This window comes from Colossoma macropomum, unplaced genomic scaffold (assembly GCF_904425465.1).
Source record: "Colossoma macropomum unplaced genomic scaffold, Colossoma_macropomum, whole genome shotgun sequence".
Classification (NCBI taxonomy): domain Eukaryota; kingdom Metazoa; phylum Chordata; class Actinopteri; order Characiformes; family Serrasalmidae; genus Colossoma; species Colossoma macropomum.
Window position 1 is genome coordinate 27,902,825 of NW_023494789.1, and position 17,440 is coordinate 27,920,264.

General features: G+C 37.9%; 2 protein-coding genes across 4 annotated transcripts; both read right to left on the reverse strand.

Annotated features, from left to right (window-relative positions):
* Nucleotides 1–2,478: 2,478 nt before the first annotated feature.
* On the reverse strand, nucleotides 2,479–7,490 carry LOC118808218 (trichohyalin-like). 2 transcript variants are annotated; one of them, XM_036570712.1, is made up of 7 exons: nucleotides 7,019–7,490; nucleotides 6,187–6,323; nucleotides 5,290–5,487; nucleotides 3,739–4,689; nucleotides 3,517–3,589; nucleotides 2,761–2,901; nucleotides 2,479–2,604 (listed from the first exon to the last, which is right to left on the reverse strand). In XM_036570712.1, exons 1-5 carry the CDS (start codon nucleotides 7,116–7,118, stop codon nucleotides 3,566–3,568), a joined length of 1,410 nt encoding a protein of 469 aa, XP_036426605.1. In that variant the 5' UTR covers nucleotides 7,119–7,490; the 3' UTR covers nucleotides 2,479–2,604; nucleotides 2,761–2,901; nucleotides 3,517–3,565. The 2 variants fall into 2 exon arrangements, with proteins under 2 accessions (XP_036426605.1, XP_036426606.1); XM_036570713.1 differs by lacking the exon at nucleotides 7,019–7,490 and having other exon boundaries at nucleotides 5,290–5,504; nucleotides 6,187–6,290.
* Nucleotides 7,491–12,197: 4,707 nt separating this feature from the next.
* Nucleotides 12,198–15,601, reverse strand: LOC118807547 (trichohyalin-like). 2 transcript variants are annotated; one of them, XM_036569573.1, is made up of 4 exons: nucleotides 14,760–15,601; nucleotides 13,937–14,134; nucleotides 12,386–13,336; nucleotides 12,198–12,236 (listed from the first exon to the last, which is right to left on the reverse strand). In XM_036569573.1, the coding sequence occupies exons 2-4, from the start codon at nucleotides 14,114–14,116 to the stop codon at nucleotides 12,213–12,215; spliced, it is 1,155 nt and encodes a 384-aa protein (XP_036425466.1). In that variant the 5' UTR covers nucleotides 14,117–14,134; nucleotides 14,760–15,601; the 3' UTR covers nucleotides 12,198–12,212. The 2 variants fall into 2 exon arrangements, with proteins under 2 accessions (XP_036425466.1, XP_036425465.1); XM_036569572.1 differs by having other exon boundaries at nucleotides 13,937–14,151.
* Nucleotides 15,602–17,440: the final 1,839 nt, after the last annotated feature.

Genomic DNA, 17,440 nt, shown 5'->3' on the forward strand with positions numbered 1-17,440 from the left:
ACTTGGTAACAGTCAGTTAGCTCGTTGTTATCTGCTGTGGTAGCAAGACTACCGAGTGACCTCTTTTAGATGAATGTTTGCTCTCACAAAACAAGACAGAAGATGAAATAATCCCATTTTGACTTGAGATGGTGTCGAATTTATATTCTAATATAGCTAGCTATATTTTACTAAACTGGTGTGTACAGTTGTTAGCTGACTAATAACTAATTTCGCTAGCGAGATTGAGAGGTAACGTGTTAGCACAAGCTTAGCTAATGTTAGCTGGCCAAGTTAATATCTCTGCTGGAAAGCCGGCTCAGTTCTGGCTAACTGACTAACGAATAAAGACACCTGAACAAGAGACTTTGAGTGACAGGTGTTGGAGTGAGAGAAAAGGAGAAACTAAGCAGGTTCTGTGATGTCTGGGGTTGTTAGCTTGCTGGCTAGCGGGCTATTGGCTTCACACAACACAGACCAGTTTAAGTGCTTCAATTACATGAGTTTTTAATAAAATTATATATATATTATGCATATTTCCATGTCACCTCAAATTGTGGAATGAAAACATTGAGAGTTAAGGTAACTTAATGAAAAGTTAGAAAAATAAGAGAACTATGGCCTCCTGTTTCATTCAGAATTGGTAGCTAACATTTGTCAGTACAATGTGGACCAGAGTCTGCCCACTTTTAAGGATGGAGGCAGCAGCCTTTGAGCTCGACTACAGCAGATTGTATTTACTCATCTACCTTCTTCACTTCTCTAGAGTTTTAATGACATATATCTGCTTCCATGGTGGATCACCATCTCTGTGTTGGTCCTGGTTGGGGTCTTGATCATTGATGAACGAGGTGAAAGGATCAACAAATTATGCAGAGAAACAGATCAGCTACATTCTGCAATTCCAGAACTACAAAGTGCACTTACACATTAAATGGACCTGATTAAATGGAAAATAAGCATAAATACAAGGTACCGACAATTAAAACAATTGCTTTAAAATGGTTTTTTTTTCTACTTTAAAAGTTCATGTCTGTTCATGTCCACATACTGGTGAATTCAGCTGAGCTTTAAGAATTGTTACATTTACAAGACATGATACAGTACATAGTGGCTTGATGTATGACATTATGTTCTTAGAACTCTGGTAGATATTTGGTTGCTCAGCTGTGATCACCTGTGTTGTACTACCTCTTTTATTTCTATACATGTTCACAGTTTTGTACTGTAGAGTACTGTAGAGCTGGACACTAACTGTGTTCTTTAAGTTTAATGACATCTTAATATTCCTTAGTACTGATTTCCAATGAATATTTTTAATTAACTTCAGAAAGCTTTGTTTAATGAACGAGAATGTAATGGTTACAGGACCTAAATAAGGAATAAACGATCGTACAACTCAGAGCTTTGCTCAAGACTAGTTATGCTTCTGAGAACCACAAATGTTCTCATGATAGCTCAACTAAATATTTCTTTTGGCATTTACAAAAAATGTCAGTCAGTATAACTAATAATTTGCAAAAGTTGAGTGAACAAATTCTGTACCATTGTTTTGTTGTGCAAGCTAAAAAATCTTTACAGTGTAGGAGTGTATCAGACGCAGCTGTGCTGTGGGAGATTTTACACACCTCACTGTCAATGCTGCATTAAGAATAGTCCACCAACCAAAACCACTCAGCCAACATTGGCCCTGTGGTCAGAAACTGACCGCCGATGAAGGGCTAGAGGATGACTGACACAATGTGCATGCAAAAAGATGAGCTATAGTATCCAAATGTAAATCTCATCTACAAAGAGTACCAACAAAATAAGAACCGTTAGTGTGCATTGTCTAAACTGCCCGTTTCATGGAAAACTGATTTTTCTTTGTTGTTGTTTTTCTCTTCAATAACAGAATTTTAATTTTTATTATTTGAGTTTTATGTTATTTTTTCAGTTCCTAATTCTATTATAGGTGTTTTTTGACCAGATCCACACCAGCTAAACTTCTTTCTCTAAACAAAACTTATTTTGCAAATCCAACACCTTATTGCAAAAGAAGGGGGTCCATTTAAGGGTCCACTTGGATGGGATAATAGTGTTGAATGCCGAGTTGTAGTCAACGAACAGCATCTCATCTTAAAGACAAAAATCCCCTTTTCTTAGCATAATCACACATTAATGCAGCACCAGACTCTCTCCGCAAAGGTTTTCTATCCAAACTGGTTTGTAATTGAGGTTTGTATTTTAATAATTGATATTGTTAATCATCATCATCATCATTATGATATTGAAATATTTAACTATATTTCATATAATGATACGTAACAAACTACTAATGCATATAAATTTTAATAAAATCTAATGTAATAATATAATGAGTATGTGAAATAACTGTCCTGTTCTGTGACCCCTTTCCATTTTTAGTAACGCCTAACATACTCAACTCCTCTACTGCTCAGAAACGCTCCACATAATGCTAATGTAAATATTTGGTAGACAGAAAATGACTATGAAACATGCAGATGAGCTATTTTTATTGATATCACAAGAAGATTCTGAGTAGGTGCTCTGAATGGAAGAACCTCATGTCTGTCTGCGCTCCACTCTGTAAGGGCTGCTGGACACTGAAGAGCTTCCTGAGCACTGTTTAGAGATGAGGGACAGAACACGCAAAGTTCCACGTTAAAATAACTGTTAAACGTATGAATAAATATATTTAGAGTTTGACGTTTTCTACTTAGTTTTCTATTATTGGAAATACCTGAAGAAAAAAATAGCCGCAGTGACTGGGAGACTTACCTCATTAACAAAAAGACTGAGAATCTTCTGGAAACTTTGGACTTCTTCTACTGTGGAGAAAAGGATATTAATGCAGAATCAGTCTGAGAGGTGGGTGGTTACTGAGAGAAGGCCTGATGGTGAGAAGATGCTGTTAGGACACTGAAAAAGCCAAAAAAAGAGAAGAAAAAAAATGATCATGAAGCTGAAGTGAAGCTGAAAGGCCTTGTGTTGAGAAGGCAGAGTTTGCAACTCTTAAAAAACTACAGATTGTTTTATTACCTAATGAAAGTGTAACTTCATTATCTGGCAACCACCTCCAATGAACCTATGCTTTACTCAGTGATTAAACTACGCTAAAATGTATTTCAAACAAGTTTTGAGGAGCTCCTTGTCCACAAATCTGAGAAAAATTACAGACTGGTTCAATGGTGCAGTTATACCATACCCAGATTTCCACTATTATTTAGAAAAGTCAATAAATGATATCGTACATAATAAAGTGGCACAGATTCATATGAGCACAGCTCACTGAAAAAGGCCAGAGAACACTTGTTCTAGCCTGCTGGTACTAAATTAGTACAAATTACATGATTTGCCTCAGAACGGATTTGCCTCTTGTTCTCTCAACAACACCATCAAATTCAAAGTTTACCCTACCAAATACACTCAATGTTCTTTCTGGAACCCGTTCTCAAATAAATATACTTGAAACGCTTTGTAAACATAACTAACTCGCCCTAATTGAAGTCTTAGAACTTAAACTCAGATACTTACCATTTGGAATGGGTATATTCTTGGTCCTGTTTACGGATGGCACAGTCGCTTAATCTGCTCTTTTTCTCCATTTCTGTAAAAAGAAGAGAAAATCTGCATTTGAAAAAACCACAGTGCAACCACAAAACAATACATCTTTTATAGAGTAAGGAAGTAAAGAACTGTACTAGAGTCTGGCGTTCTGGAGAATAATTGACACAGAAGTAAAATGAATTAACTAACCTTAAAACTGAGCTTTGGCATCCTGATCTTCGGCAACCAGAATCTGCTGAAACACTTGAAAACAGACGGTTGTGGCCTCAGACTGTTCTCACACTTTTCATCTGTGTTTATCTGAGTCTCTGAGGCCGGTTCCTCTGCTTCTGGCTCCTGGAAAGACTGAAGCTGCGAGCCAGGTTCCTCATTCTCCTCACTGTCTCTCACATTAAAAGGTGTGGTGGGCTCAGCGAGGGATGATGTTGGGAGTTTAGGCTGCTCTGGGCTCAGTGCTCCTCCATTTAGAGAAACAGACCAGCTGAATCCTTGGAGATTCTGTTGCTCTCTGGGCTTGTCTTGCTGCTGGTCTTTATTATTGTGTTGGTTTCTGTTAAAGGCCCTGGTTTCTCCAATAGGCCAGGAGGGCTCAGTGAGGGATGAAGATGCTTCAGGCTGCTCTGGGCTCAGGACTCCTCCGTTTAGCTTTTCTTGCTCTCGTGACTCGTCCTGCTTCTGGTCACGTGTCTTCTGTTGGTTTCCATCACTAAAGGCCCTTTTTTCTACTTTGTGGTGCAGCTTTTCCCCTCTCTGCATCTTCATGTCCATCTGTTCCCTACAGTTTAGGACTGTGAGGAGGTTAAAAACGTGTAAAAAATCAAAATAACCATCACGATATTTCCTTTCTTCCTCTCTTTTTCTTTCTCTCTGTGAAATTCTCTCCTTCATCATCTCCAGTCCTCTCCTCAGTTCTTCTTCTCTCTCTCTGGCTTTTCGGTTCTCCATCCTTCTCTTCGATAATATATCTTTCATTTGTTTCAGCTCTCTCTTTAGAGCTTCCTCTTTTTCTATGCAGCTTTGAATCTCTAACTTCTGCTGCTGAAGTCTCTTCTTCAGATCTCTGATCTTCTTCTTCTGAATCTCTCCCACTCCTATCATCTCCTCTGTACAGGCCTCTCTCATGCAGTCCTGTCCACTCTTCTACAACACAAAACAAGCATTTGTCATGAACACTTTTTTGTTTACCAAAGCAAACTGGGCAAATCCAGAGTCCAAAAGGAAAGTGACTGAATTCATCTTGGAATAAACAGCTTTGGGATGGTGATCTCTGTCTATTCAAGCTGGATTAGTTTTGTCCAGAGTGGTAGCTTCTGGAGGTAACTGAAGTGATTACTGATGAGATCAGGTCGGCACAAGTTAGCAACGTCCATAGTTTTACAGTCTAACAGTAATAACTGTGGAGTACATGACCTTAATAGAGCTTCCTCGGTAATACTAGTCCTCTTCTAATCTACCTCACTGTAAAGTGATAAAACCTGCTAACACACACGTCTGTGTGACATGTTTTTATTTAGTATTACGCTGAACGTCACATTCAGGCTCTGATGTTTTAATCGAGACCCTCTGTGATAATTTAGGGAAATAACACTTTATCCTGTAAAAAGCTGCTTGTTAAATTACTTACAGGTTACATTACAGACCTTCTCTACTAAAATTAGTCCAGCTTGAATAAAGCTTAAGTGTCTTTAAACTTTTGCCAGTCATCATCAGTAGCATGGTGAATGAGACTATGTGTCTTACCTTTCTAGTTGATGTCTCACTCTCTCTGTTTTGCTGCCTCCTCCCCTCTTCCAGCTTCCTCTGCCTCTTCTTCTCCTCTTCATTCTTATGGGGGATGATTTTCCTCCTACGGAGGCAGCTGCACCAGCAACCACAGCCTGTGGGACTGGGTGGCGATTGCTCGTCTTGGTTTGACTTCATTGTGTTTTCTGAATTTGGCTTTAAAACCAAAATTCCTGGATTAATATATAGATAAAGAAATTGGTTTCAGGTTACAATTAGGGATATGTTGAAAGGTTAAATTACAAAAATGCAATATATGATGATATATATATATATATATTATATATATATATATATATATATATATTATACACACACACACACACACACATCACTGCTGTTTGAATGAAACCTTGCATCTCCAAAAAATAACTTTACAGGAGAAGGAAGGAATATACTTTCATTTTAATATATGTCAGTGGAACCAGACTTTTTCTCCAAGTAATTGGGCCATTTCTTTTAGTCCATTCTTCATGAAATTGACACACAATGTAAAGAGCATGCATTAATGCATAGAAACCGCTTCGTTTTTAAATATATATATATATATACACACACACACACACACATACACACATCTATATATTTATACACAAACACTAATTTCTTCACTCAAGCATTCTGTGGCAATATAATATGACTAAGGTGGAGCTTCAGGGCTTAATATTTAATTTAGTTGCCATTTTAAAAAGGCTGTATAGGAAGCATAAAGAACTGTGTGTTCCTTGGTGTGCCACTGCCATTGAGGAAGCTTTCATTTGAACTTTTCCTTTCATAGACACTGTGGGAAAGCTGTACAGAATTGTGATGTAATTGTGTGTTTCCCTTCAATAAGTCAAACAGATGTATACATACCTGTGTAGTGGCCCATTTGTAAATGAGTGGGCGAGTAAAGCAGTAGAAAACTCTATCCAGCAGCCTAAAAGTGTCAGACTCTGACCGGACCAGTGAAGATGTAATGTCCAAACAGTAGCTCATTGCATCGTGACTGCCTGTGTGGGTGAAGGCCAAACACTTGGGTAATTGTATAATTGTATATGGTCAGATTTGTTGATCAGAATGTTATCAATAACACACACACACACACACACACACACACGTATATATATATATATATATATATATATATATATATATATATATACTGATATAGATATACATATCTCCAAAATGATAACTTTACAGGTAAAGGAAAAAACCTACTTTACCTTTAATGTAAGGCAGTGGAACCAGACAAAGTCAGTTTAGGTCATTTCTTTTAATTCATTCATCATGAAATTTACATATAATGTAAAGGGTAACATGAGGTAATATGAGGTTTTCTTCCGACAACATATATATAAGTGCGTGTGTGTGTGTGTGTGTATTTAAGTATGAAAGCAGTTAGATTTTTGTCATTTCACTTTGACCAAACAATGTAAATGAATGGCTTTTCATACAACTGTCCAGTTAATGTGTTTATATAAGAAACAGACATTTGATCTTAAAAAAAATAACTTCCATAGTGACAAAATGCTGGAATACAAGTATGTGCTCCATTTTTGTGATTGTGCAACCCACAGTTATAAAAAGTAGCCTGTAGGAAATAATAAAGATAACCTATAAAGACACAATAAATGTCAGCTTGTCACACATATGCGCAGAAACCCCAGAAATAAGTGAAATTGAGCGTCTTGTCTTGTCCTACCTGGAACGGCTAAGCAGCTTAAAGGAATGTCCCACAGTTCTTCAGGTATAGTTGACATCCAGTCCTCATTGTCAGAGTCACTCTCTGAAATAGGCGCCATCGACTATGTCTAATAGTGAAGTTAAATAAGCGTCCGAGACATTTGCAAGAGTATTTCGATGTAAAGTGAAGCTACACTGAAAGCAAAGCGGTGGTAGGTCGGTACATTTAAACTCTGGACCAGTAGATCCTGAAGGAGGAGAATAACCTGCATTGTCCAGCCACCCTGAACACTTTTCAGTTCAGAAATCTGATCAGGAATACCTTTTTGCTGATTAAGAATACTGAAACAAAATGGGCCGAGCAGGAACAACGAAGAAGGCAATGCAATATTTCCTGTTTCTCTGCCTGTTTTCGAGTTGGAGCCTTGCTGTGACAGGTTAGCGAGCGTTAGCTGATCTGGGAACAGGTTAGCCTCCTGTCCTAGACTGCCAGCTGTAGGACACTATCAGAGCAGTCGTTTGTTTTTCTCGTGAATGTGAAGAAGTGTCTAAAGGACACGTGTTCAGAGGTAAAGACGTCACCAGAGAAGAACTGTCCTTAGGGCAACTGTGTCAAAAACCTCTCACTCAAAAGGTGAAGCACGGAGCCAACAATATACCATAATAATGTTTTTAAAAGTAAAACATAACGTCTGGTTTCATATTGATACACTGCAAAAAAAAAACCCGACTTGCTAAATATTAGGCAAATGTAAAAAATACAGTTGGCCCAACTTTTTCATGATAATTTAACTGACGCAATAACCTATAGTGAGTTAATGTCTGTCTCATAGCAGTCACGCTGCATCAGTAGACAACTTCCAGTTGATGCAACGTTTTTCTATGAGTTCTAGTACCTGGGCGGTTCTACTGCTGAGCAAACTGACACAGTAGCGTCCAACTCATTATCTATAAACACGGAGCTACATAAAAGAGTAAATCAAACCCAGTGTACAAAACTACAAACTCTTTAGTTTATGTTGTAAACTTAGCTGATTTTCATATAGTAGGCTGGACATCAGCTAGATGACGCTATCTAACATGCTAACGGGCTAATAACGCAGCTAACATGCTAACGGACTAATAACCCAGCTAACATGACGAGTCAGACCGAGCTCGGCTGCTGTCCGGCGGTCTTGGCTAAGAGTTTTGGCACACCGGACTCGGGACAGGTATGGGTGAAGCTAGACAACTGATGTTTCAGCAAAAAATTAAAGGGTAGATTCCACCCTTTGAGGCAGATTCCACCTATATGAGCAAGATTCCACCTGAATTGCGGCAGATTCCACCTGTATTGAGGCAGATTCTACCCATACTGAGGTCCGAGCTGTCACTAATGCTCCACTACAGAGACGGGAAGCGCGCGCTTAGAGCAGCTTCTGGAAACTTCGGAAGGCTTCAAAACGGGTCTATTAAGTAAATACTTAGTTTATTTGATGTACCAACAGTTTTTCAGTCAGAGTTAGGTTTACTCAAATCCAGTCCTACGTTTGTTATGATTTGTTAGTTGAAGTCTTTATGTGTCAAAATGAAAATGAGCATCACTTGGTAACAGTCAGTTAGCTCGTTGTTATCTGCTGTGGTAGCAAGACTACCGAGTGACCTCTTTTAGATGAATGTTTGCTCTCACAAAACAAGACAGAAGATGAAATAATCCCATTTTGACTTGAGATGGTGTCGAATTTATATTCTAATATAGCTAGCTATATTTTACTAAACTGGTGTGTACAGTTGTTAGCTGACTAATAACTAATTTCGCTAGCGAGATTGAGAGGTAACGTGTTAGCACAAGCTTAGCTAATGTTAGCTGGCCAAGTTAATATCTCTGCTGGAAAGCCGGCTCAGTTCTGGCTAACTGACTAACGAATAAAGACACCTGAACAAGAGACTTTGAGTGACAGGTGTTGGAGTGAGAGAAAAGGAGAAACTAAGCAGGTTCTGTGATGTCTGGGGTTGTTAGCTTGCTGGCTAGCGGGCTATTGGCTTCACACAACACAGACCAGTTTAAGTGCTTCAATTACATGAGTTTTTATAAAATTATATATATATTATGCATATTTCCATGTCACCTCAAATTGTGGAATGAAAACATTGAGAGTTAAGGTAACTTAATGAAAAGTTAGAAAAATAAGAGAACTATGGCCTCCTGTTTCATTCAGAATTGGTAGCTAACATTTGTCAGTACAATGTGGACCAGAGTCTGCCCACTTTTAAGGATGGAGGCAGCAGCCTTTGAGCTCGACTACAGCAGATTGTATTTACTCATCTACCTTCTTCACTTCTCTAGAGTTTTAATGACATATATCTGCTTCCATGGTGGATCACCATCTCTGTGTTGGTCCTGGTTGGGGTCTTGATCATTGATGAACGAGGTGAAAGGATCAACAAATTATGCAGAGAAACAGATCAGCTACATTCTGCAATTCCAGAACTACAAAGTGCACTTACACATTAAATGGACCTGATTAAATGGAAAATAAGCATAAATACAAGGTACCGACAATTAAAACAATTGCTTTAAAATGTTTTTTTTTCTACTTTAAAAGTTCATGTCTGTTCATGTCCACATACTGGTGAATTCAGCTGAGCTTTAAGAATTGTTACATTTACAAGACATGATACAGTACATAGTGGCTTGATGTATGACATTATGTTCTTAGAACTCTGGTAGATATTTGGTTGCTCAGCTGTGATCACCTGTGTTGTACTACCTCTTTTATTTCTTTACACGTTCACGGTTTTACTGTAGAGCTGGACACTGTGTTCTTTAAGTTTAATGACACAACTTAATATTCCTTAGTACTGATTTCCAATGAATATTTGTGGTTGACTTCAGAAAGCTTTGTTTAATGAGCGAGAATGTAATGGTTACAGGACCTACATTTTTTTTGTTAAACAAATAAAAGATAGTACAACTCAAAGAGCTTTGCTCAAGACCAGTTATACTTCTGAGTACCACAAATGTTCTCATGATAGCTCAACTAAACATTTCTTTTGGCATTTACAAAATGTCAGTCAGTATAACTAATAATTTGCAAAAGTTGAGTGAACAAATTCTGTACCATTGTTTTGTTGTGCAAGCTAAAAAATCTTTACAGTGTAGGAGTGTATCAGACGCAGCTGTGCTGTGGGAGATTTTACACACCTCACTGTCAATGCTGCGTTGAGAATAGTCCACTAACCAAAAACATCCAGCCAACATTGGCCCTGTGGTCAGAAACTGACCGCTGATGAAGGGCTAGAGGATGACTGACACAATGTGCATGCAAAAAGATGAGCTATAGTATCCAAATGTAAATCTCATCTACAAAGAGTACCAACAAAATAAGAACCGTTAGTGTGCATTGTCTAAACTGCCCGTTTCATGGAAAACTGATTTTTCTTTGTTGTTGTTTTTCTCTTCAATAACAGAATTTTAATTTTTATTATTTGAGTTTTATGTTATTTTTTCAGTTCCTAATTCTATTATAGGTGTTTTTTGACCAGATCCACACCAGCTAAACTTCTTTCTCTAAACAAAACTTATTTTGCAAATCCAACACCTTATTGCAAAAGAAGGGGGTCCATTTAAGGGTCCACTTGGATGGGATAATAGTGTTGAATGCCGAGTTGTAGTCAACGAACAGCATTCTCATCTTAAAGACAAAAATCCCCTTTTCTTAGCATAATCACACATTAATGCAGCACCAGACTCTCTCCACAAAGGTTTTCTATCCAAACTGGTTTGTAATTGAGGTTTGTATTTTAATAATTGATATTGTTAATCATCATCATCATCATTATGATATTGAAATATTTAACTATATTTCATATAATGATACGTAACAAACTACTAATGCATATAAATTTTAATAAAATCTAATGTAATAATATAATGAGTATGTGAAATAACTGTCCTGTTCTGTGACCCCTTTCCATTTTTAGTAACGCCTAACATACTCAACTCCTCTACTGCTCAGAAACGCTCCACATAATGCTAATGTAAATATTTGGTAGACAAAAAATGACTATGAAACATGCAGATGAGCTATTTTTATTGATATCACAAGAAGATTCTGAGTAGGTGCTCTGAGTGGATGAACCTCATGTCTGTCTGCGCTCCACTCTGTAAGGGCTGCTGGACACTGAAGAGCTTCCTGAGCACTGTTTAGAGATGAGGGACAGAACACGCAAAGTTCCATGTTAAAATAACTGTTAAACGTATGAATAAATATATTTAGAGTTTGACGTTTTCTACTTAGTTTTCTGTTACTGGAAATACCTGAAGAAAAAAATAGCTGCAATGACTGGGAGACTTACCTCATTAACAAAAAGACTGAGAATCTTCTGGAAACTTCGGACTTCTTCTACTGTGGAGAAAAGGATATTAATGCAGAATCAGTCTGAGAGGTGGGTGGTTTCTGAGAGAAGGCCTGGTGGTGAGAAGATGCTGTTAGGACACTGAAAAAGCCAAAAAAAGAGAAGAAAAAAATGATCATGAAGCTGAAGTGAAGCTGAAAGGCCTTGTGTTGAGAAGGCAGAGTTTGCAACTCTTAAAAAACTACAGATTGTTTTATTACCTAATGAAAGTGTAACTTCATTATCTGGCAACCACCTCCAATGAACCTATGCTTTACTCAGTGATTAAACTACACTATCAAACAAGAGAAGTAATGAATGCTTCTTGAACAGGTAAGAAATACAAAACAATCTAAAATGTATTTCAAACAAGTTTTGAGGAGCTCCTTGTCCACAAATCTGAGAAAAATTACAGACTGGTTCAATGGTGCAGTTATACCATACCCAGATTTCCACTATTATTTAGAAAAGTCAATAAATACAAATGTTAAAAATGAATCATACATAATAAAGTGGCACAGATTCATATGAGCACAGCTCACTGAAAAAGGCCAGAGAACACTTGTTCTAGCCTGCTGGTACTAAATTAGTACAAATTACATGATTTGCCTCAGAACGGATTTGCCTCTTGTTCTCTCAACAACACCATCAAATTCAAAGTTTACCCTACCAAATACACTCAGTGTTCTTTCTGGAACCCGTTCTCAAATAAATATACTTGAAACGCTTTGTAAACATAACTAACTCGCCCTAATTGAAGTCTTAGAACTTAAACTCAGATACTTACCATTTGGAATGGGTATATTCTTGGTCCTGTTTATGGATGGCACAGTCGCTTAATCTGCTCTTTTTCTCCATTTCTGTAAAAAGAAGAGAAAATCTGCATTTGAAAAAACCACAGTGCAACCACAAAACAATACATCTTTTATAGAGTAAGGAAGTAAAGAACTGTACTAGAGTCTGGCGTTCTGGAGAATAATTGACACAGAAGTAAAATGAATTAACTAACCTTAAAACTGAGCTTTGGCATCCTGATCTTCGGCAACCAGAATCTGCTGAAACACTTGAAAACAGACGGTTGTGGCCTCGGACTGTTCTCACACTTTTCATCTGTGTTTATCTGAGTCTCTGAGGCCGGTTCCTCTGCTTCTGGCTCCTGGAAAGACTGAAGCTGCGAGCCAGGTTCCTCATTCTCCTCACTGTCTCTCACATTAAAAGGTGTGGTGGGCTCAGCGAGGGATGATGTTGGGAGTTTAGGCTGCTCTGGGCTCAGTGCTCCTCCATTTAGAGAAACAGACCAGCTGAATCCTTGGAGATTCTGTTGCTCTCTGGGCTTGTCTTGCTGCTGGTCTTTATTATTGTGTTGGTTTCTGTTAAAGGCCCTGGTTTCTCCAATAGGCCAGGAGGGCTCAGTGAGGGATGAAGATGCTTCAGGCTGCTCTGGGCTCAGGACTCCTCCGTTTAGCTTTTCTTGCTCTCGTGATTCGTCCTGCTTCTGGTCACATGTCTTCTGTTGGTTTCCATCACTAAAGGCCCTTTTTTCTACTTTGTGGTGCAGCTTTTCCCCTTTCTGCATCTTCATGTCCATCTGTTCCCTACAGTTTAGGACTGTGAGGAGGTTAAAAACATGTAAAAAATCAAAATAACCATCACGATATTTCCTTTCTTCCTCTCTTTTTCTTTCTCTCTGTGAAATTCTCTCCTTCATCATCTCCAGTCCTCTCCTCAGTTCTTCTTCTCTCTCTCTGGCTTTTCGGTTCTCCATCCTTCTCTTCGATAATATATCTTTCATTTGTTTCAGCTCTCTCTTTAGAGCTTCCTCTTTTTCTATGCAGCTTTGAATCTCTAACTTCTGCTGCTGAAGTCTCTTCTTCAGATCTCTGATCTTCTTCTTCTGAATCTCTCCCACTCCTATCATCTCCTCTGTACAGGCCTCTCTCATGCAGTCCTGTCCACTCTTCTACAACACAAAACAAGCATTTGTCATGAACACTTTTTTGTTTACCAAAGCAAACTGGGCAAATCCAGAGTCCAAAAGGAAAGTGACTGAATTCATCTTGGAATAAACAGCTTTGGGATGGTGATCTCTGTCTATTCAAGCTGGATTAGTTTTGTCCGGAGTGGTAGCTTCTGGAGGTAATTGAAGTGATTACTGATGAGATCAGGTCGGCACAAGTTAGCAACGTCCATAGTTTTACAGTCTAACAGTAATAACTGTGGAGTACATGACCTTAATAGAGCTTCCTCAGTAATACTAGTCCTCTTCTAATCTACCTCACTGTAAAGTGATAAAACCTGCTAACACACACGTCTGTGTGACATGTTTTTATTTAGTATTACGCTGAACGTCACATTCAGGCTCTGATGTTTTAATCGAGACCCTCTGTGATAATTTAGGGAAATAACACTTTATCCTGTAAAAAGCTGCTTGTTAAATTACTTACAGGTTACATTACAGACCTACTCTACTAAAATTAGTCCAACTTGAATAAAGCTTAAGTGTCTTTAAACTTTTGCCAGTCATCATCAGTAGTATGGTGAATGAGACTATGTGTCTTACCTTTCTAGTTGATGTCTCACTCTCTCTGTTTTGCTGCCTCCTCCCCTCTTCCAGCTTCCTCTGCCTCTTCTTCTCCTCTTCATTCTTATGGGGGATGATTTTCCTCCTACGGAGGCAGCTGCACCAGCAACCACAGCCTGTGGGACTGGGTGGCGATTGCTCGTCTTGGTTTGACTTCATTGTGTTTTCTGAATTTGGCTTTAAAACCAAAATTCCTGGATTAATATATAGATAAAGAAATTGGTTTCAGGTTACAATTAAGGATATGTTGAAAGGTTAAATTACAAAAATGCAATATATGATGATATATATATATATATATATATATATATGTATACACACACACACATCACTGCTGTTGGAATGAAACCTTGCATCTCTAAAATGATAACTTTACAGGAGAAGGAAGACATATACTTTAATTTGAATATATGTCAGTGGAACCAGAGTTTTTCTCCAAGTAATTGGGCCATTTTTTTGGTCCATTCTTCATGAAATTTACACACAATGTGAAGAGCATGCATTAATGCATAGAAACCGCTTAGTTTATATATATATATATATATATATATATATACATATATATATATATTACATACATATATATATATATATATATATATAGTGTGTTGTGTGTGTATGTATATATATACACACACACACACACACACATACACACATCTATATATTTATACACAAACACTAATTTCTTCACTCAAGCATTCTTTTCTGTGTTCTTTTCTGTGTTCTTTTTATCTCTATGCTGTAATGAACGCTCTTTGGAATCAATCAGCAGCTATAAATAGAATAGAATTCTACTTACGTCTTGTTTGTTCCCTGTTTAATATCTCAGCTGTAACCTCGAACCTCTCTGATCGACGACTTTCATCAACTGCTGCGGACTTCGTTGTGACGTCACTATTTAAATACTACAGGCCACGCCCCTTAGCAACGGTAACTAAGGGGCATTGTCTGTAGCGCATATACTGTGACGTCACAATGAAGTCAGTTCTACCACCGGCAAATGTATTGAGACAGTGACCGCGTTTGGTTCATGTCTCTGTATTTGTGATGCGCGTTGGTTTCCAGTGATGGGATCTCTCTTAATCAAAGAGACGGCAGATCAAATGTAAATCAACGTGTTTATGATTTAAAAATCTGAACATTCTCCAACTGTTTGTAAGAAGTGATTTCTCTTTTTACACAGATTCTGACATTCACCAATGTTTTCTCATTTGGGGTTTGTTCTTAGGTAAGAACAGAATCTACACACTCAAGAGCACAAAGGTGTGAACAGTTCTGCAGATTGTGAATGTGATGTAGACTTTTTTAGGATTTTTCTCAAGAACAAATTTAAGAACAAACGTAGGAAGATGTCGGTGAATGAGGTCCATTAATGTTAAACTAGCAGACATAAAAATCAATACCTGATAAATACCAGTAAATACAGTAACGTACTAATCTAGCTAATGTGAATAAACTATCCGGATTAAGGCTGTATTTACAATGCACACTTACTCAGCACTCACAATCACTGTAAATAGAACAGTATGACTACCTCACATCAAGTATAGACACCTTGTGTAGGTTATTAAATGAAATAAGCTCAGCACGAAAACAGGAAAACAATGAACCTTACACCAAGTTCTCTGTGCTTCACTAACATCTGGGCCTTTATATAAACAGCACAAACACGAGTCACTGCGTTCTCTCTGTTATTTACCCAGACAGCACAGTTTCGTCCCGAGACGCCGGATTCATATCAGTGTATCATCAAAAACATTGCGTTCCTTTTAAAAACTCCGTAAATGTATCATCTGCACGTCGGACTACGATTTAAAACGGCAGCGTTATCATCATCTCCGGCTGAGGCGTCAAAACAGCCTCAGTTCTGATTGGACGGTCGGAGGAAGAAACACAAGAGCTGTATTTTCAGATTACTGCTCTTTTATTCAGATGCAGCAGAGTTCAGCCACCTTTATCCTGCGCGGCGCTTTTAACACGTACCTTTACTCACGGTTTTGTTTCTCCTAATGACGTCATGCATTTACATTAATATTATTGATATTTTTCTGATATTAGCTCAATTGCAGCAAGATTAATTAAACTTTCCTTGTGCAGCATTAAAGATGAGCAAACTGTTTAAATGTATTTTTACTTCAGTCAAAGTCAATAAAGGACGAGAGAGAGAAAGAGAGAGAGAGAGAGACAGAGAAAGAGAGATAGACAGAGAGAGAGAGAGAGAGAGAGAGAGAGAGAGAGAGAGAGAGAGAGAAGGAGACAGAGAGATAGACAGAGAGAGAGAGAGAGGAAGGGAGAAAATGCGTGCGTGCCTGAAATGTTTGTAAAAAAAAAAAGCTATTCTACGCTGCTGTAAAACAAGAATTATTTTAACTTAGAAAAGTGAGTAAACTGTCTGTTTCAAAATTTCACTGATGCTGTAATAGTCACTACCCCTGTGTAACCTGTGTGTTTCATTCTGTTGGCTCATCGTATGAAGTACAATAAAATTAAAGGCAGCAGGGCTGCTGACCTTTTTACCTGATCCATGTCATCAGCAAATGATCCAGCCTGGTATGAGCTGGATCAGGTATGTTGTGTCAAGTATTACTTTGACTGTGTAAGGCAGTGAGTCCCCAGGACTTGAGATGAGACCCACTGCTCTTCAGGTGTCAGACTGCAGACCTGGAGGAGCACAGCACTGCAAAGTGTAGCGCTCTACCTCATTTAACACACCTGTTTCAGCTCATCACCTTGTTAGCCCCTCTCCTTCTTTACTTCTGAAAGACTCAGCCTCTCTGGGATGCTCTTTTTATTATACCCAATCATGTTACTAACCTGTTTCCAACCAACCACCAGGTGTTGCATTACACAACTTTACCAGCCTTTTGTTGCCCCCGTCCCAACTTTTTTGGAAAGTGTTGTTGGCATCAAATTCAAAATGGGCAAATCATTTTCAAAAAACAATAAAATTTCTCAATTTCAACATTTGATTTGTTGTCTTTGTACTATTTTCATCGCATTTTGTTTTTAATTACATTTTGCACAGTGTCCCAACATTTTTAGAAAAATAGGGCTGTACAACAAATGTTAGCTCAACTAAATATTTCTTTTAGTGTTAATAAAAAAATGTCAGTCAGTACAACAAAGAATTTACAAAAGTTGAGTGAACAAGAAAAAATTCAGAGAAATTCTGTACCATTTTTTATGTTGCGCAAGCTAAAGAATTTTTACAGTGTATTAATTGGTTGGATGTTTTAATAAACAAAATTTTAATGCAACGGAACTTGGCTAGAGAAAAAAAATAATCTCATGGCTTTTGGAAAATGTAACATGGACTTTGAAAGTCTAAGGAGTAAAACGTATGTAGGTTTCCTCTTGAAAATGTAATTTAGGAAAAGTACAAGCACAAAAATTCAACAATACTCCAGGAAGCATGTTACAGCATGAAACGTGTGAGAAATAATGTGAAGTGTCTATAATTGTTCACATTAAATCAGAAAT